The following is a 20,734-nucleotide window of genomic DNA, read 5'->3' on the forward strand; positions in this document are numbered from 1 at the left end:
CCTTGCTGGGTTTAAAAGCAGGCTCAGGCTGAGTTTCCTTCAGCAAATTGAATTAAGATGTTAAGAAAACCCCACCACTGGAATAATGGACATTCCCACTTTTTTAACAGAAAACTCAAGGCAAACCTTTTAAAAGTGATATGCCCTTAGGAACAACTTTTTCCTTGAATTTGTGTGGATGCAAGGCAGTAAGAGCATTGGGAGAAGTTCCTCCCTGCTGGCAAACCCTCAGGACCTGTCAGACTCTAAATCCTCCTCCCAGCTCCATGCCAGATCCCAGCACCCAAACTCTGCCGGGCCGTTCCCACTTGGAGCATTCCCATTTGGGGACATAAATCCAGGGAGCTGGGTGGCAGGTGAGCACAGCAAACCTGGCTGATTGTTAATCCTGGAGCAGCAGTTATCCCATCCTTCCTGGGAGAGCCTGCAGGGAAAAACCTGGAGTATTCCAACGTGGAATTCCACACCAAGCACCCGTGGATACCAAAAATCCCCCCGGGTCCTGTATGACCCAATCCAGGTGGTTTTCCCCCAGGCAATGGGTGATGAGCAATGACCCTTCAGAGGGGGAAACAGCAGGACTGGGATGTGCTTTCCCATCCCAAAAAATCCCAAAATATCCCAGGGAAAATCCCAAAGCATCCCTGGAAAAAATGGTTACAACCTCCTGCGTTTTATATTTCAAATAACTCATTTCAATCTCAGGGTGTTCTCAAGGATTCTGAGCCCTGTAACCACCCCAGCCAGAAAATTCCCTGGATAAATGGATCCTTTGGGTGTTTATGCACTGGTAAAAGTGGTCAAAATTGGGGAAAAAACTCCTAAAAAGGAATTTAAACAGTCTTCAAGTGGGTTTTGTGAGTGAGTCCATGGCTCAGAGCTGTACAGAGTATTTAAGGAGAAATAAATACCAGTACATGCTAAAAGACAAGGTTTAATCATTGATAAAAATGTACAAAAATATTCCAAGGACAGCGGCTTCCCAATTTTCTCACCGAGCAGGGCTGGGGGCACCTTCCTGAACGTGCAGGGGCTGGAAAACAGGGCTGGAGCTGCTTCCTCCTCCCTCCTCTGGGCTGTGCAGGTACATTCTGCAGCAGGTTCTTAAGGCAACACATGGAATTGTGTTTAACATTGGATTTTTATTCCTAAATTTTCGGAAGGGGGAGAGAAAAGGTGGAGAGAAACGCTGGAGTAACAGCCAGGGCTGGGCCGGGGTGGATGTGGGGAATGCCGAGGTGGTTGTGTCCCAAACGCTCCCTCTGCTGGCACAGCAGCAGAATTCCCATCCACGACATTCCCTGGGCTTTGGGATCGATGGGAGGCGGGACACGCATCAGTCCTGGACAAAAGCCCCGGTGCCAAACAACTCCACAATCCAGGGGATTGCAGAACACATCAGGACACGAATTCCTGACTCCTGCTTATTCCCCCAGAAAATGCCACCCAACCAAATCCATCAAAGAACGAAAGCACAAAGAATTAAATTAGGAGTTTTTTTCCCGAAGCTGAACTGGGCTCTGCCCAGGCAGCCCAGGGCTGTTCCCTGCCTTGGGAAGGACACTGGGAAAGTGCTTGGGGACACTGCTGCCACCTCCGTGTCCCCTCCAGGGGATCCCAGCCCCCATCCCGCCCCGCAGCTCCAGGCCAGGCACAGCTTTGCCCTCAGAATTCCATGGATTTTTCTACTTTTGACTGGATTGAAGTGGTAAAAAACTAAAAGCCACCGTTGTTGTGGCCATGGGCCACCGGCCTCTGGCCCCAGGGCCTTGCCCACACAAGGCTTGGTTTTATTTTGCCACCTGTAAACATTTTTGGTATCAAGGATCTTCTCACTGATCTTCATCCAGCTGCTCCAAAAGAGTCCTCCTCTGTTTTTCCAGCTCGCCCTCGCTGAGCTCGCTGCCAGAGGTATCCCAGTTTCCCTGTGGAGAGATGGGACAGTGGTCAGCATGGCACTGGCCAGGGTGTCACTCAGAAACCCCAGAATCCAAACTGGGGAATGGCAAAGACCTCCAGGATCCTCCAAGGCAAGCTCTGACCCCTCCCAGAGCACACACACCATGGAGCTGCACCCAGCAGAGCCCAGAGCACCAGGAAAAACAGGGAGCAGAGCTTACGGAATCTTTTCCAGGCCGTTTTTTAGTGGGAGATTTATGCTTGGACTCGGATCTCTGTCTGGCTCTTTCCTTCTCACTGTCCCTCTCTCTTTCTTTCTTGTCCTTCTCTCGCTCCGCATCAGATTCTGGTGAATCCTGTGGGGAAAAAAAAGGGAATAGTGAATATTAATGTTGAATATTTTTCAAGTCCAACTTCCATTTAAAGAATTGTAGAATCATGGAATGATTTAACTTGGAAGGGACTTCAAATCACATCCATTCCACCCCTGCCACGAGCAGGGACACCTTCCCCTATCCCAGGTTGTTCACCCTGGCCTTGGGCACTTCCAGGGATCCAGGAGCAGCCACAGCTCCTCTGGGCACCTGTGCCAGGGCCTGCCCACCCTCCCAGGGAGAAGGGAAGCCCTTTCTGTTTTTTGGATCCTTTTGCTGCTCTTGTACAACTCAGAGCTTCCAACACAACCCTGATGCTCAGGCAGGCACAAGGAATGGCTGGGATCCTTCCCAGCTCCCCCCAACAGAGGAGAACACCTGGATTTGCCAGGATAAACAGCAAATCCCAGCACTCATGGAGTCCTTCACCTGGAGCTAAACCCTCCAAATTCAGCAGTTTTAAGTGGTTTAATATTAGGAATATGTAACAGAAAGTTGTTATTCTGGCAATACCCTCCTCCAGCTTGATCCCCATTTTTCCCTAGGAAAATCCAGCTGGGGTTACTGACTGCAGGTGCCAGGCTGTCCAGAACCCAATTAACAACTGAGCTTCACTTACAGACTTGTGCCTCCTCTTCTTGCTCTTCTTCTTGTGTTTTTTGGACTTCTTGTAACTCCTCTCTGCAGCCACAGGGAGAAACAAACCCCCAGGAATGAGTGGATAAGTCCCAAAGGAGAACAGCACAGCTGGCTTAAAGCCAATCCCATCCCAGCCCAGCCCAGCCCGTACCGGACTCGGCGCTGGAAGAACGCTCCGACACCGACCGCGATTCCGAGCGCTGCCGCTTCTTCTTGGAGTGGCTGTCGTCATCCTCGGACTCTGAGCCCTTCACACACAGCCAGGGGAGAATTCCAGTTAGGAATGGGAATCCCAGCAGCAATCAGCGCAGCTGGGAATGGCAGAGGGGGGGCTTCCAGGGGTACTCACGGAGCGGGAGCGCGAGCGCTTGCGGTGGTGTTTTTTGGATTTCTTCGAATGTTTCTTGGTCTTGGAGTGGTGGTGTTGACACTCGTGCTGTGGGCAAGGCAAGGAGGAGAGAGCTCGGAATTCCAGCAGGGATTGGCCTTGGAAAAGCCCTATAATCCCAGCTTGTTCCACCATGGGTAAGGACAACCTCCCTGGAGCAGGGTGCTCCAACATGGCCTTGGACAGTTCTAGGGACCGGCCAGTAAAACCTCATCAGCTCCTTCAGGACATCCCAAAAATCTGATGGGATGGTTTTCCTTAACCTTTCCCACCTTTCTTGGGTAAGAACTCCATAATCATCACTTCATGGCAGAACCATCTCATCACTGTCTACAGGACATCCCAAAAATCTGATGGGATGGTTTTCCTTATCCAAGAAAGCTGGGAAGGGTTAAAAACTCCATAATCACCATTCTGTGGCAGCATCATCTCATCAGCTCCTTCAGGACATCCCAAAAAGCTGATGGGATGGTTTTCCTCATCCAAGAAAGGTGGGAAAGGTTAAAAACTCCACAATCACCATTTAATGTCGAAACACCTAAAAATGGGCACTGCTGCCATGCTGGAACTGCAATAAAGGCAGGCAGGAGCAAGGAAAAACACCTGGGTTCCCACGGATCTGCTCCCTGGATCCAAGTTAAGCCTGGCCTAAACCCACCCTTTGCTCTGCCTAATTGGAAATTACAGAATTAAAAGTCAAAATTTCAGTTCAAATTCTTCCAAACTGCAAGAAATGCAACAAAGCCCCCAAGTGTGAGAGCTGAAAAATCAAATTCATCTCCTGATATCACTTTATGGAAAAATTCCATTAAATCCTTCCCCTTCCCACTCAATGGAGAAGGAATTTTTCTTGTCTGTTGTCCAATGATTTCAAAAATAAATGAACAATTACCTCAAGTACATGAAGGAAATCCTTAAATATCCTTTTCCTTTCAGATTCCAGGGTGATGTCTTCAAATGCTGGTTCCTTCACAAATCTGTCTCTGATCTGTCAGGAAAATTAATTCTATTAATGATATTCAAAGAAATTAAATTATAAATTTATTAAAATATTAGGTGGAAGAAAATAATAAAATATAATGTAGCAATGAAAATGGCAGTAAGAAATAAGAGAACCAGTAAGAAATAATAATAAAAATGATATAAATAATAATGAATAAAGATAAAAAGGAAGAATAAAAGTAGTAAAGCATAATAAAAGTAATAAGAAATAAAATAATAAAGAATAAAAATAAGAAAACTAAAACCCAGAAAAAAATATAGAAAACCCCCCCAATAACAGAAATATAAAGAAATAATAAATAATTAAAAAATAAAGAAAAATAATAGAAAAATTAAAAAATATAATAATTTTAAAAAATAATTTTAAAAAATTATTTTCACCAGTTGAAAAGCCCCTGAGCTGCCGTAAGGCTAAATTTGTAATCCCAGATTTCCAAGCAAATCCCAAATTTCTAGTGTTCAGGGAAGCTCTAACTCACGGAAACATGGAGAATCCCACTGTTTTCCCTGCCCATTCAATTTAAACTTAAAAACCCCCAAATATTTATATAAATTATCCTTGGAAAGGTTTTCCAGGGTATTTTATCCAGGACAAAGTTCTAAATAATTTCAATTCGCTTTGGGGGGGTTGTGGGATTTTTTGAGGGGGTTTTGTGTTTTCCCAGTTCTTTTCGGATGATTTTGTTTCAGAAGGATGAAGCTGTCCCAGCCAACCCCAAGTTCTCCTGAAGGGTCTGATGGGATTTTGAAGCCCCACCAGCAGCACCAGGAAGAGCCTGGTGAACTCAGGGTTTTTTAGGGATGAGCAGGGGCCCGTTTGGGCACTTGGGAATGTTTTCCCCCAGGAATTCTCCTCCTTACATCCTCCCAGACAGCGTCCAGCTCGATGGGGGGGGTGGCTTGTTTCAGCATGCTCTTGAAGGCCGACTCCTTCCTCTTCATCTTCCGCGCCTCCTCCTTCTCCCGCTCGCGCTCCCGCGCTTCCGCCTTCTCCAGCAGCTGTGGGGAACAGGAAAAGAGTTCCATTTCCTGGGATTGCTGCACAGCTCACCCTCAGAGCTGTGCCTCAGGCACTTGGAAAACACAAGGAAATTAACTGCTTTTCCTGTATTTAATTAATAAATCAAAACTAGGATATTAAGTTATTTTATCAAAAATTAATTCTTTCTTTTCCAAGCATGGAATTGCTGTTGATGAAAATCCAATGATGCACAACTCCAGAACCACACAAATCAGGAGAAATCTTATGGACAAACAGGAGAGCATCACTGAATTCCTATATCAGAATTCCTCAAGTTTGGGAATGCTGACTGCTTGGACTAAGGTTTATTGTTATGGTGACAACTAAAATCAGTTAAGTTACCCTAAATAACAGAATACTCCTCAAATATTCTGGAATTAGAAAATAAACCCTAATTCCTGTTTGGAGAAGGGATTTCCCAGATCCAGATATCCCAATTAATTAATTAATTAAATTATTTATTAATTCATACTTACACTGTTGAAAGCCAGCTTGATATTCCCTGCATCCAACGTGGTGGCTCTTTTGGTGGAGCTGATGACAGTGACAAAATCCTCAAAGGAAGTGTTCACCTCCACCACAAATCCTTTATCCTGGAAAAAACAGCTCCTTTGGCGTGAGGGAAATCAGGAATCCCTTCAATTCCAAGGAAACCCCAGCTCCCTTGGATGGGAAATGTGCAATGCAGGGAGGAGCCAGGTAATGCTCACCTTTAAGATGTCTTTAATTATCTTCTTCTCATCGTGGTAACGAGCCTTTAAATCCTCCACATAAAACTTGAACAGGTCAAGTGCCGTTGATCCTGAGGGAAGGTTTTGATAAGCCACAGGTCAGGTTTAACCCCCGAGCTGCACTTTTAGGTGTTAAAAGCAGGAAGAACTGCTGTGGCCTGCCCCAAAGCCCGGGACTTCCCCTCCTTACCAGGCTGGCCGAGCATGCTGGTGAATCTGATGTCGGAGCTGATGGCTGGGTACAATTCCATCCAGGAGGACATGGAGTGCAACTGCCCGTGCTCGTGCAGCTCATCCAGAAACAGCTGCAAAAACAAAGGAAAGGGCAGTTTGGAGTCATTCCTCAAGCTTCTCCTCGGTACCAGGGGGATGGATTGGCTTGGTAACTGGAATTCCATTCTTGTTCCAATAGGATTGAAAAATCACCTTTTCTCTTGTTCTTCCTGCTCTTCACCACCTACAACATTCCAGCTGCATCTCCTTCCATCCAGGCCTATTCCCTCTGATTTTTCCCTTGAGTGTAACCCAGCAGAGAAAATGCCACAACTCCACACCTCAGGCTTTGAACACCCCCTTGAATCAACCCTCAGAAATCAAAAAACCCCACGTGGAATATCCCACGATATTCCATATTTTCAGGCCAGAACCCCAAATTCCACCAACCTGGAAAGATTCCCTGTTTTTACGCTGCCTCCTCCTTTCCCTCAGCAAACTTTTCTGCTTCTCTTCCTCCTCCTCTTTCTCCAAGGCCCTGATATGTTCCTCAAAACAGATCAGGGCATCCTCCTTGTCCATGTCTAGCAAGAACACAGGGAGAAGGGGGGGGGGAAATCAGGTTATTCCTTCCAAGTCAGCAAGAATGCTCCTCCCCAGAGAACTGCAGAGCCCACGGACATACTCTGGAGCTCCTCATCCTCGGCAAAGGTGGGGTTGTCCATGAGGTACTGCTGGGCCTCTGACCAGGTGGTGCAGTAGGTGACGTTGGCCATGTTATCCAGGATGTTCTTCAGAGCTTCCCAGTTCCTCTTCCGCAGCTGCTTGGCTTGCTCCTGAGGGGAAAAGTTTGTTTTTTGGGCTCAGTTTGAGGTGGTTTGGGTAGAAATGTAATATATCTAGTGTGTTCTCTGAGAAAATATGAAATTAGTCTTTAATTTATATAAAATTGTGGAATTCTGGTGTGGTTTGGGTTGGAAGGGTCCTTGAAGTTCATCCCATTCCAACCTCCTGCCCTGACAGGGACCAGGTTGCTCCAAGCCCCATCCTTGGATACAAAATGACACAATTTTTCCATCTCATTATTATTTCACTGATCCAGAATAAAATCCATCATGTGATTGATTAAAATCCCCCACAAATTCAACACATGGTGAAATCAGCAGGAATAAATCCCAATAAACCAAAAAACCTTCCCTAAAAGCTGCTCTTTATCTGCCATAAAGCCTCAAGCACAGGTTTAAAGTGATTTAGGAACAAGTGAGGAGATGTTGGAGGGATCTGAAGGGAATTTACCTTCTCCTTCTTGGACAGGAAAAACAGAACATCCTCATAAATCTCCAGCCGGTCCCGCTCGGATATGGCATTCCACACTTCCATCTCCCCAAACATCTGTTCAGCTTTCCTGGGCAAAGCAAAGGAAAACCACACAACTCTTTATTGATTTATTGGTGACTGAATTATCCATCAATTCCCCAGAATTCAGGGAGAGCTCTGTTCCAAGCAGGAATGCTTTTATAGGAATTCTTCTTGATTTTCCCTCTTGCAAGTTTTTTTTGTGATACCTTTTGAATTTTTATAAAGAAAGGAAAAATCTAAAAATGGAAATTGATGCCACTCCAAGCAGTGCATCCCATCAGGGTTTTTATCCCAGATTTTATCCCAAGTCTCTTACTTGTATCTGGTGGTGGATGTCATCTTCTCATGGTTTTCCAGGAAGCGCTGGAAGGATTCCTTGGCTTCCTTGTACTTGGATCTGGCTTCTTCCTTCTCCTCCTTCTCTGTCTGAACTTTGTAGGCATTAAAGGCCTGCTTCTTTTCACTCAGCTTTGCCAAAGCACTTCCCAGGAAAGAAAAGGAAAGAGCAGTGTTATTGATAAATCAAAGGAATCAGGAAGAGAAGACAAAGAAAATCAGAAAAATCAGAAAAAAAAGAAGAAAATCAGAAACAAAGAAAGAAAAAAGAAAATCAAAGAATCAGAAGAAAAAAAAAGGAAAAAAAAAAAAAAACAAAAGAAAAAGAAATCCAAGAAAAAAAAAAAAACAGAACAAATAGAAAAAGAAAATAAGAAAAATTAAAAAAAATCAAAACCAGAAAGCAAAAGGCAACAGTTTGAATAATCTAGATTTGAGATAAAATTAGTCTGAACATTTTAATCCCTAAATCAGCATAAAATACCAACTTGCACACTTATTCCCAATAAAAATGAAGCTGTTGGAAGCATTTCCTTATGGAGGGAAGGAAGACAATTCCCTGCCAATGGCACAAGTGCAGGAGTATCTGTTGCTGACAGAAGTTTGGATGTTTTGGAAGTAAATTCCCCAAAAGCAGGTTTGTGTGGAACTGAAGGAGGACTCAGTACCTGTATCTGGGGTCATTAATGATCATTTTCATGGCCTGCTCCCAGGAAGCATTGGATGGAACCCGCTGTGAAAACAGGAAATTATGGATGAATCAGACCTGGAATTGACACCCGACAAGGAATAATTCCTTAAAAACAGCCGTGGGGAAAAGAAAAAAAGAACATTTTATTTTTAAGTTAAAACAACACTTCACTGCAATGTTCTTTTCTTTCATTTCCTCAAGAGTGAGGAATTCTTCCCCAAAAAAGTCCAAGTAAAATCTGGCAAATAAGTAAAACCATTTTTTTTAAAATAAAACACTAATAATTGGTCAATAAAATATTAATAATTGGCTCAAGTACCTTTTCTTTTAACAGTTCTTTAAATGCTTGTTTGGCCTCTTCCTTTGTGTTCCATGTGTAGGTTTTTTTAACTGGTTGGGCATCCTCATCCTCCTTCTTTGCAGCAGCACTAAAACAAAAAGAGTTTTACTATTTCAGTATTTTTTTCTAAGTTAGAGGCACTGAAAGAGGCAAAAAACCATCACAAAATGAGTTTTCTAAATAGCAACTCCAAGTAAAAAAAATAATTCTAATAATTCATACAAGGGTTTTCCTTACAGGCACCACAACTGATAAAAAATATCAAAAAAGTGAATTATTGAGGCAAAATACTTCCATCCTGCAACTGGCTGCCTCCTAAGGTTATCTAGAAATTATTCCTAAAAATGTAATGTTGAAGTTCAGCATGACTATTAATATTTTACAAAAAATATAAAGAGAAGTGCATAAAAATGGGCCTCTTCTCCTTAATTATGCCCTGCTGCCTAAAATCCCCCACAGCATTTCTTTTTTTGAATGATAAAAACCCTAAGTTATAATTTTACACCTAAAAGATTTTTCATTATTTAAAAAAAAAAAGGAATCCTGGCTGGAACAGATAAAAATCCCTTCAGCATTTTATTTTCTTCCAGTGATAACCAATGGCACAGATCCATGGAAAAGGAGCATAAATAGGGAAGTGTTTAATGGCAAATTCTTACAGATACTGGAAAATCCATGGAATGTTCCTGTTACTGATGCTGCTGAGAAATGAAAAACTGCAGCAAAACCTTGAGGCTTCATAAATTATCATGGAATCGTGGAATGGCTTGGATGGGAAGGGACAGGGACACTTCCCACTGTCCCAGGTGCTCCAGCCCCAATGTCCAACCTGGCCCTGGGCACTGCCAGGGATCCAGGGGCAGCCCCAGCTGCTCTGGGCACCTGTGCCAGGGCCTCATCACCTTCCCAGGAAATATTTTTTCCCAATCCCTGATCTAAGCCTGCTTTCTGTCATGTCAAAGCCATTCCCTCTTGTCCTGTGGTAAATTATTCATTCCCTTGAAGAACTTAAAGTGTGCTACAGGCTTGTGGGAAGACCTTGGTGTTTGGGATGGGAACCATGGAGTGGGTTGGGTGGGAAGGAACATTAAAGATCACCCCATGGACAAGGACAGCTTTCCACTGTCCCAGGCTGCTCCAAGCCCTGCCCAACCTGGCCCTGGGCACTTCCAGGAATCCAGGGGCAGCCCCAGCTTCTGTGGGTATTTCATCCCAGGGCCTCACAGGGAATGATCCCCCTTAACACCCCACCCACATGCACTTTCCTGGAGCTGCCACCCATCCCCTGGCACTCACTCTCCCGAGGCCTCCTGCTTGGCCTCGTCCGTGGCGGCCGCCGCGGTGTCCGCGCTGCCGTCCTGCGTGCCGGGGGCGGCGCTGCCCTGGCCCTGCTCCTCGGCCGCGGCCGTGCCGGCAGTGTCCGTGTCCCCCGCGGCAGCGGCCGGGGCAGACTCCCCCTCGGGAGCAGCTCCCGTGGGAGCAGCCGTGGCCGCGGCGCTCTCGGCGGCCGGGGCCGCGCTGGCCCCGCTCGGAGCCTCCCCGGCCGCGGCCGGAGCCGAGGCGGCGGCGGCCGCATCCTCCGGCTTCGTGCTGGGGACAAAAACAACAACCGTCATGGGCACTGTTCTGAGATTTGGGGCACAGGGGCTGCTTAGGGATGTGGTGAATGTGGGGAATGAGGGGTTTAGGGTGAGTTAAAGAGTCGGAAAAGGTTACAGCCCCTCAGGGAAAAGGGGTTGTAAGGCGCTCAGGGAAGAAAGTGGTTGAAGACCCTCAAGAAAAAAGGGTGAAAGGCCCTCAGGGAAAGAGGGGTTGAAGGCCATCAGGAAAAAAAGGGTGAAAGGCCCTCAGGGAAAGAGGGGTTGAAGACCCTCAGGAAAAAAAAGGCCTGAAGGCCCTCAGGAAAAAAAAAGGCCTGAAGGCCCTCAGGAAAAAAAAGGGGCTGAAGGCCCTCAGGAAAAAAAAGGGGCTGAAGGCCCTCAGAGGGGAAAAAACGGTCTGAAGAGCCTCAGGAAAAAAAATGGTTTGAAGAGCCTCAGGAAAGAGGATTTGAAAGACCCTAGAAAAGGTTTGAAGAGCCTCAGGAAAAAAAAGGGGTTGAAGACCTTCAGGAAAAAAAGGGTGAAAGGCCATCAGGAAAAAGGGTTTGAAGACCCTCAGGAAAGGTTCGAAGGCCACCAGGAAAAAGGGGCTGAAGGCCCTCAGGAAAAAAAAAGGGCTGCAGGCCCCCAGGGGAAAAAAATGGGTTGAAGGCCCTCAGGGAAGAGGGTTTGAAGGATCCTAGGAAAGGTTTAAAGGCCATCGGGAAAAAGGGTTCGAAGACCCTCAGGAAAGAGGGTTTGGAAGAGCCTCAGGAAAAAAAGGGCTGAAAGGCCCTCAGTAAAAAAAAGGGTTTGAAGGATCCTAGGACAAGTTCAAAGACCCTCAGGAAAAAGGTTTAAACTTCCTCAGGAAAGGTCTGAAGACCCCCAGGAAAGGCTTAAAGGCCCTCAGGAAAAGATTAGCACAATATTAAAAATGTACCTGTTTTCTTCAGCTTTAATCATTGCTAGGGAGAAAAAGGAGAAAAACAATTAAAATATAGCTTTAAAATAGTTCATATACACAGGAAGTTCTGGTAATTCTGGATTTAATAAAAGCAATGCCTTAAATGTTTTTGTTACTATCAAAAATTTTAATATTTGTGCCCATCAAAGACTGAAATCAATCAGGATTAAAATAAAGTTTAGAAATGCCCTTACAGAAAGATTGGAGAATATAAAAATGACTTTTTGGTTTAAAATAATTATTTTAATTTGTAAAAAAGACTAATTCAAAGATCCAGAAAGGCAGGATTATTAAACAGAATTTTAAGAATGGAAATATTTAAATTACTGCTGCCTATTATTTTTTTACACTTATTCTTCCCCCCCAGATGATTTTGTTGCTAGTTAAATTAACAATGTAATTAATATATATATTTATAAAAATACAAGTTCAGCTCTTTTACCTTCAAGGTCCTCCAGCTCTTTGGGTTTTGCCCAGCGGGATTCCTTTGTTTGGGAATTGTAATAATAAGGTTTCCCAGAATCTGATTTATACTCCTTCCAGGGACACTTGGACAACAATTGCTGATGGAGAGAAAACAAAGATTTTCCAAGGAACATTTACTTCAGTAATTCCTTAAATAAGGATTCCTACTTCCCCCTTAATTATTCCTGCTCCTTAAATAAGCAATTAGGAACTTCAGCAGCTAGGATAATTATGGGGCACAAGATCTTGGGTGTATTTTTTTTATTTATTAATTCCTGGAGCTCTTCCCTCTTGAAATTCCTTCCAATTAAGGAAAAAAAATCAACCAAATTCCAAGTTTGCCCATTTATTTTCCTTGTGGATTTAGCTTTGGTTATGGTTTATTTTCAGCTCTCAGCTACAAACACCAAATATTCCTCAGGAAAACAGAAGAACTGGCTAAAAAGTGAAAATAAATCACACTGGATCAATTTGATTTGCTATTATCCAACAGGAATAAACCAGGGAAATTCTCAGGAATTTGTTGTATATTTTAAGAGCATTAATTTGACCAAAATAGTAATTTTTAGGGATTTCTTTCTTCTCTAAATTATACTTCTATTACTTCTTCAAATAATAAAAAAGACACATTTTTAATAAAAAAGCCTATCTAAAAATGAGGGAAATGGAGGAACTTTGGCCACTTTGCACCCTCAGGTTCTCCCACCATATGGAGAACAATCCAAATATTTTAGGAACATTTCTTACTGGAAGAGTTTGCTCCCACTTCTTCCAGCAGAATTCTCCCTGCTGCAGGTGTCAGCCTTGGAAATCCTCGTGTTCCCACAGAATCCCAGAATTAATTTGGGATTGGGTTACCTCAGCAGGGGTTTTGAGGTCATCTGGCTTCTCCCACGTGGACTGCTTGGTCTCGGTGTTGTAGTAGTAAGTTCTTCCATCCGGGGATTTGTGCTCCGTCCACGTGGATTTCTGGGAAGACCCCAAGCCAAATTAATAATGGTGAAAAAAATGGGATCCAACTGCACAAATCCAAAACCAGCGGGATACAAACCTGCTTGGAGTGCTCCTCGCTGGCAGAGCTGGGGGTGGTGGAGCTCTGCTGCACTGTGGAGACCACGGGGTGCGTTGTCTGGGGAGGAGACAAAACAGGCCTTGGGAAATCCTCAGCAGCTGGTGGGTTTCACCCAAATACCCTGATTTTCCAAGTGGGTCAGCAGCACAGGAAAGGCAGGGAGCCAAATTCACACCTTAAGTCAGTGTTTTTCTAAAAAAACTCCTTCTCTGGGAGTGGAGCTGTCCATCTGCACATTCCCTGATTCCCACCAGGAAGGGCAAGGGAAGGGGTCACACTACAACAACCCCAAGTCACAATTCCAGCAGCACTCCCTGCCCCCAAATCTTGAGGAAAATTTGCTTCAGGAAGATTCTGGCTCCCTGAGCTCCCTCACACCACACCTCCTGCTGCTTTCCACAGCCAGCTTGCCCATGAATTCCCTGGAATCAGGACTGCATCCAGGTACTATGGATCAGGGATTGGATATGGGCCAGGGAAAACTGGACTTCCTGACAGGTCAATAGACAGGATGGAAATTCCATGGAAATAATGTGGATATCATCTGTTTAATAATTAACCTGGGACGAGGCCCACAGATTTCAAAGAACAACCAGAAACTTGGAAAAAAGCAGGGGAAAAAAGGAGGGGAGGAAAACATTGAATTAAGGTTTTCCTTTAAATCCCTAAAACCAAGTTTGCCCCACACCACACTGGAGTTCCAACCTTCTGGAATTGTGCTTGCCACATACCTGTGTCCCAGGAGGGGTCACACCTGAAAAATAAATAATTAAAAATGAATAAAAGGTCTGGTTGCTTCATTTTCCTAAAAATTCCACCATGTGTGCAAGGGAAAAAAATGTTCTGGGCACCAATGGAGACTCCAGGACTGAAATGCTCCATTCCATTTTAGGGAAAAGTGGAATTTTTAAATGTTTCAGCTGATTTTGGTTAAATATTTTTAAATTATATCAAGTTGTTTTACTCACCTACTTGTGCATCCATGCTGTTCACTCCTGGCTGTAAAAATAATTAAAACAATTAAACATTTAAACAATTAAATTTAAGTAATTAATTCCTGAGGAATTAAATCCTAAAAATAATTCTAATATTCATTATCCAGACAAGGCTTTTCTGCCACAAAAGGCTCAATTCCTTAAATAAGGATTCTGCTTCCCCCTTAATTATTCCTGCTCCTTAAATAAGCAATTAGGAACATCATTAGGTGGGTAATTATGGGGCACAAGGCTTTGGGTGTATTAAAGTTGCATTCACGGAGCTCTTCCTTCTTGAAATTCCTTCCAATTAAGGAAAAAAAATCAACAAAATCCCAAATTTTCCCATCATTTTCCTTGTGGATTTAGCTTTGGTTAAGGTTTATTTCCAGCTCTCAGCTACAAACTTCAAATATTCCTCAGGAAAACAGAAAAATTGGTGAAAAAGTGGAAATAAATCACATTGGATCAATTTGATTTGATATTATCCAACAGGAATAAACCAAAAAATTCCTAGGAATTTGTTGTGCATTTTAAGAGCATTCATTTGACCAAAATAGGCAATTTCTATGAATTTTTTAATGTATTTTAAGAGTACTAATCTGACCAAAATACTGATTTTTAGGAATTTCACTGCTTCAAATCAGCACAGCAAAGGTTTGTGTTCACACCACAGGAAATTCCAAAGGAATTTAAATCTGCATGGGAAAAAACTCATTAAAATAATTTATTTCTAAACTGAAATGGCTGGAACTGGTTTTAAGTGAACCTCTTAGGCCTGGACTAAATTTATTTCTTAAGAACAGGATTTCAATTTTTTCCTCCTCAGAGATTTCACCTATATTTTAACTTTTCCCTCTCCATTTCCACCCAAAGAATTCCTCATTCCTTGAGCTATTCCAGCAATTTTTATACTCAACTGAATTTCAGGAACTTCTAATAAAAAAACTCTTTAACGTTGAATTAAAGAGATTAATATCCCACCTAATGATTAATTAAAACGCTTTAAAAATTACAATTTCAGAGAGAAGAATCTCTTGGTCAGACAATTTAACAATCCAAGGTCAAAGTGATTCCTGCCAAACTCCAGGAAGTGAAGGATAAGGAATGAAAGGAAAACTAAAATTAATTTAAAGACTGATGAAAATCACAAAAACCTTATTTTTGTAATTATTCAAGACCACATAAAACTCCACTGTAACAAAAATAATTTAAAATTTAAATTTTTATAGTCTAATTAAAGAAAGCAAAGAGTGATCAAGAGCAACTGCTAAAAAGAGCTTTTAAAAACTAAAAAAAAAAGGAACTTAAACTCACAGGAACCGTGGGCTGCATGGCAGCCTGGGACATGTGGGACATCATCATTCCAGGCATCACCGACTGCATCATTCCAGGCATCTGGAATTCAAGAGCATTTCCCACACATTTCATCATATTCTCAGCACAAAATACACTCTTTTTATTTTAAAATGTGATACTTCTTTTTAGTTTGAAACAAAACAACCCAAAGATCCCTCTCAGGCAAGGAAAAGTAAAACAGATTTGTGGGATTGTGATTCCCTTCACCACATTCCCACTAAATTGGGCTATTCCTATTAGGAATGGCATGTCCAGATTGCAAAGCTGGACAGGAAATATCAATAAAAACCATTAAACTCCAAAGAACAATAGGAAATTATGTGGGACCTGATTCCCTCACTGAAATCCTGAGTGGAAGCAGGAAAAGCAAAGGTTGGGAATGATTCCTGCAGAATTCCAAGGCTACAGGGAATAAAGGAACAAAGGAAAGGTGAACTCCCACATGTGACAACTACCTTCAGCTTTTTGCTCTCCATCTACAAAAAGGCCTGAGTTGCTCCCTGAAATAAGAAATATTGAAATATTCCCTGGCTAAGAGTGGGAATTGTGGAAAAGGAGGTACAAAAAAGCAGAGAAATAAATCAGAATTTCTACTTCACTTGCTAATGAACACACACTGTGCTAATGAGTCAAATCCTCCTCATTTAAAAAAAATGGTTTATTTTTACCCCAAAAGCTGCAAATCCCCACTGAAAAAAACTCCTAGCAGGCCTTTATACACCAAGTGAAGGAAACTCCCAAAAAAAGGTGAATAAATCCCAAATTACAGACTGATAATTAAAGGTGCATTAATTACCTGTTCTCATTCCAAAAACTTTAATAAATCCCAAATGATGGACTAAAAGTTAGAGGTGCATTAATTACCTGTTATCATCCAAAAAACTTTAACACATCCCAAACTATGGGTTTATAATTAAAGTTAGAGGTGCATTAATTACCTGTTATCATCCAAAAAACTTTAATAAATCCCAAACTATGGGTTTATAATTAAAGCTAGAGGTACATTAATTACCTGTTCTCATTCCAAAACACCTGAGTGAATCCCAAATCATGGACTGATAATTAAAGTCAGAGGTGCATTAATTACCTGTTCTCATTCCAAAAAACTTTAATAGATCCCAAATGATGGATTCAATGTTAGAGGTGCATTAATTACCTCTTCTTATTCCAAAACACTTGAACAAATCCCAAATTATGGATTGATAATTGAAGTTAGAGGTGCATCAATTACCTGTTATCACACCAATTTCTCATTAAAGTTACAGAGCAGCATCAATTCCCTGCTGTCCATAAAAAGGGTTTCAGCCTGGCTGGGATCAACCCCCCTTTCCTTTTCCCAGATCTCCCCAGCTCGGGGACCCCAGGGAAGGAGCTGCTGCTGGAATTGCCTTACCTGCCCCATGGGGGGCCCTCCCATGGGGGGCATCATCTGCGGCATCATCCCGTGGGGCACCGGGGGCATGTTGGGAGGTCTCTGGCCCATGGGGTGCATCCCCATGGGGGGGTAGTGGGGCATCCCCGGGTGGCCCATCTGCAAAACACCAACAGCCAGGGACAGTCAGCACCCAAACACGCCCACCACAGGGAACTCCCGGAGGTTTTAATTAATTACACACTCAGGAACTTTCTGTTCCACACAGATGCAACAGCTCTGAGAGCACCTTAAGCATGGGCAGAATCTCCCTTTGGAAAATACATTTAGTGTGAGGAAAAAAATAATATTATTGATCACAGAATCCCACAATGTAGAAGGGACCTTAAAGTTCTTCCAGTTCCACCCTCTGGGACACCTTCCACTGTCCCAGGGGCTCCATCCCAGCCTTGGACACTTCCAGGGATGGGGCAGCCTGGAATTCCATCCCAGGAATCCCCACCCCCACAGGGAAGGAATCCTCCCCTAACTCTACATCTTTCAGTCCAAAAGCAGTTTTCCAATGACTTTTTCTTATCCCAGAAGTCTCCCTGGGGCTGGGAGTCACACAAAGAAACCATGAGCAACCAAAAAGGTTTCAGTCTTCTGGGCAGAACACTTGACTTTTCCCTCTCACAGCACATGCAGTGACAGCTCCCGTTTCCCAAGCCCCAGGTAATTCCAGGTGGAATGGGGTTTCCTAGAAGTCTCCTCTGACCCTTTTCGGAGTGTTGATTTACTTTCAGAGGGACTGAGAAGGTCCTCCCAAGCCTGCTTTCCTCCAGGCTGAGCCCCTTTCCAGCTCCCTCAGCTGCTCCTGGGGCTCCAGATCCTTTCCCAGCTCTGGACACAGCCAGGTCTGTGATCCTCTGTGCCCTGGGGGCATCGGGAAGGGCATTCCCAGCAGGTCAGGCAGGGATCCTGCCCTGGGGGCACCTCTGGGTGCTGTGTCCGGCTGTGGCTCCTCAGCCCAGCAGGGACAGGAGCTCCTGGAGCTGAGCAAGGGCCTGGAGCATCCCGGTGCCCAGGAGAGGCTGAGGGAGCTGGGGCTGCTCAGCCTGGAGAGGAGCCCCGGGGAGAGGGGCTCAGGCTGGACAGGAGCATGTTGGGAGGTGCATCAATTACCTGTTATCATACCAATTTCTAATTAAAATTACAGAGCAGCATCAATTCCCTGCTCTCCACAGGAAGAGTTTCACCCTGGCTGGGATCAACCCCCCTTTCCTTTACCCAGATTTCCCCAGCTCGGGGATCCCAGGGAATGAGATGCTGCTGGAATTGCTGCTGGTGAGAGGGGCTCAGGCTCGAGAGGAGCCCCGGGGAGAGGGGCTCAGCCCTGGAGAGGGGCTCAGCCTCGGCTGTCCCGGGTGCAGGGAGGGCTCCAAGCAGGACCCACCAATGGCACCGGAGGCAGGCAGGGACTGCTGCCCAGGAAGCCCCACCTGCACACGAACAACAACTTCCTCCCTGCGCGGGTGACAGGTGCCCAGAGCGGCTTTGCCGCCTCCCCAGCGGGGACACCCAGAACCCCCGGAACACATGCACGCCCATCCCACCCAACCCCGCGCTGACCCCGGAGCGGGGAGGCGGGACCACCCCCCCCCTCCCCGCGCCCAGCCCGCACTCACCATGAGCGAGCCGCGGTCGACGGCGCCGGGCCGCATGGCGGGGCTGAGCAGGGAGCCGCCGCAGCGGCCCAGCAGGCGCCCGCGCAGCGGCGGCCGCGGCGCCGCGGGCCCGAAGGGCAGCAGCGGCTCGGGCTCGCCGCGGGGCGGGAGCAGCGGCGCCAGCAGGCTGACGGGCTTCCCCGCCGGCCAATCGGGGCGCGCCGCCAGCCGCGCGCTCTTCGGCGATTGGTCGGCGCCCGAGCCCACCGGCCGCACGGCGTCGCCCGGCGTCAGCTGCATGAGGGGCGGCGGCTTCGGCAGCGAGAACGGCAGCGGCTGCGGGGAGGCGGCGGCGGCCGCGGCCGTGGAGTCGCCGCCGGACATGGCGGCGGCGGGCGGCGCGGCCCCGCGGCGCGGGGCGGGCTCTGGCGGCTGCCGGGAGCGCGGGGCGCGGAGCGGAGCGGCGGCTGCGGCGGCCGAGCGCGGGGCACGCCGGGAGAGCGCTCACGTGGGAGCGGGGGCGGTGCGCGCTGAGCCGGGCGGTACCAACAGCGCCGGAAGGAAGGGGGTGACTTCCCGCTCCGCCGTTTCGGCTCGGCGCGGGAGGTGGCGGTAGATCTCCCCTCAGTCGTGCTGCGTGGTACGCGCCGCGTTCGTGCGCTCCCCCCCGCGGCGGTGCGGGTGGTAGGGGCCGAGCGAGGCGCTCGGACCCCCCCGCGGCGCGCGCAGTGGTTGGTGCCGCCGGGCGCTGAGGGGAGCGGGCGCCATGGCGGGCTGGGAGCGGGAGTGTCCCGCTGGGATCGGGAATGTCCCGCTGGGAACGCACCCTCCGCCACCAGCCCGCCCCACTCCTGCACCTGCACAGCCCACAGTGCCCCCCTGTGCCTGCCAGCCCTTCCCGAGCGCTCCAGCAGCTCTGGCGGCCGTGGCACTGCCGGGGATCCAGGGGCTCCCCTCCCTCACAGCCGGCAATTCCCAATTCCCAGTATCCCATCCATCCCTGCCCTGTGATCAAGGGAACCCGTTCCTTGTGTCCTGTTCCTCCAGAGCCTCAGCAAAAAAGCCAGCAAAATAGAACTGAAAACAAACAATGTTAAAGCTCAGTGTAACTTCAGCTGGCAGTGTCTAAAATGTAACTGGTTTTCCGGGAAAAGCTAAAATCCTGCTGCTTTCCTCGCACAAAGCCCTCCTGCCGAGGTGTTGGTGTGCAGGAAGGAGTTAATTGATTAAATCAAGGTAAAACTGTGTATGGCCTAAAATTCCTGCCCATCAATCAAATCGCTGGGAGAGAGGCTTTTGATAAATTTGGTAATTTTGGTTTAATACCCAAAATCCACTTGAAAAAAAAAGTGGGAAAGTTGGGGAGAAATTCCCAATAATTTATAATTTGGTTTTGTGCCGCTTCACACCGAGTTTAGCTGGATGGAGTCTATCCCACATGGAAGAGTGGGAGAGAGCTGGATAAATTCTGTGGGGTAAATGAATTTCAGTGGGAACTCCAAAGGGGAAGATCCAGGGAATGATCTCTGCTCCCTTGGTGTGTTTATTTATCCGTGTTTCTCTTCCTGGAGTTGCACACCTTGGAATATTTTCCTGTCCCCTGTGTTTCATTGTCCTTCAGCAGAGGGATTTTCAGGGATGTGCATTTATTTTTCCATAATATTTCTGGGTTTCCACACACCTCCACGGTTATCAACACCTCATTTTACACTTTAATGTGGAGATATGTTATAATATCAGTGAGGCAGGGGCTGGTTTGGCTCAGCTCATGGAAATATGGGATGGTTGGGGTAAAAAGGAGAGAAATTCCTGCAATTCCACCCTTCCATGGGCAGGGACACATCCCACTGTGCCTGGCCTTGGACCCTTGGAATAAACCCCAGCCCTCGCCCCCCTGAGCCTAAAGAATTCCCTAAATCCACCCAAAAAGGCCTCGATTAATCAGGTTTTTCTGCCACAATAAAGCAGTGAAATTAAAATTTAAATTGATCTTTAATTAAATCTTGAAATCTCATTTCAATCTCTCCTGGTGTGCAGTGAGCAGAGCTCCAGTGGGGCACAGCCGCTTCTGCCAGCCTGAGGTGTAACTTTAGTACTTGGAGTATTTTCTTTTATTTATTTTGTTTTATAGTGTTTTTATTTATATTTTTTCCAGCACAGCTGCCTAACATCAGTCCAAATCAAGTGAATTTATATCCTTTTTTTCCTGATTTTTTAAACTGTTTTTGTGGTTTTACAAAAATTTTCATAGAGCATCCAATCCTTCACTCTTCTTCCTGATCCTGGAGGAAGCTCCTGGTTTTTAA

General features: G+C 45.8%; 1 protein-coding gene across 2 annotated transcripts; it reads right to left on the reverse strand.

Moving 5' to 3' along the window:
- Positions 1-1,729: 1,729 nt before the first annotated feature.
- Positions 1,730-18,894, reverse strand: PRPF40A (pre-mRNA processing factor 40 homolog A). Of its 2 annotated transcripts, XM_064435358.1 has the most exons (26): positions 18,450-18,892; positions 16,804-16,941; positions 15,369-15,449; positions 14,046-14,076; positions 13,809-13,831; positions 13,057-13,134; positions 12,864-12,974; positions 11,983-12,103; positions 11,517-11,541; positions 10,290-10,583; positions 8,973-9,081; positions 8,631-8,695; positions 7,943-8,107; positions 7,564-7,672; positions 6,953-7,103; positions 6,718-6,851; positions 6,245-6,359; positions 6,034-6,125; positions 5,800-5,916; positions 5,164-5,301; positions 4,193-4,288; positions 3,262-3,348; positions 3,064-3,160; positions 2,893-2,954; positions 2,121-2,255; positions 1,730-1,925 (listed from the first exon to the last, which is right to left on the reverse strand). In XM_064435358.1, exons 1-26 carry the CDS (start codon positions 18,810-18,812, stop codon positions 1,833-1,835), a joined length of 3,030 nt encoding a protein of 1,009 aa, XP_064291428.1. In that variant the 5' UTR covers positions 18,813-18,892; the 3' UTR covers positions 1,730-1,832. The 2 variants fall into 2 exon arrangements, 1 of the variants encoding a protein (XP_064291428.1); XR_010369593.1 differs by lacking the exons at positions 1,730-1,925; positions 2,121-2,255; positions 2,893-2,954; positions 3,064-3,160 and having other exon boundaries at positions 3,323-3,348; positions 5,164-5,244; positions 5,283-5,301; positions 18,450-18,894.
- Between the last annotated feature and the right edge of the window lie 1,840 nt (positions 18,895-20,734).

This window comes from Passer domesticus, chromosome 10 (assembly GCF_036417665.1).
Source record: "Passer domesticus isolate bPasDom1 chromosome 10, bPasDom1.hap1, whole genome shotgun sequence".
NCBI classification, from domain to species: domain Eukaryota; kingdom Metazoa; phylum Chordata; class Aves; order Passeriformes; family Passeridae; genus Passer; species Passer domesticus.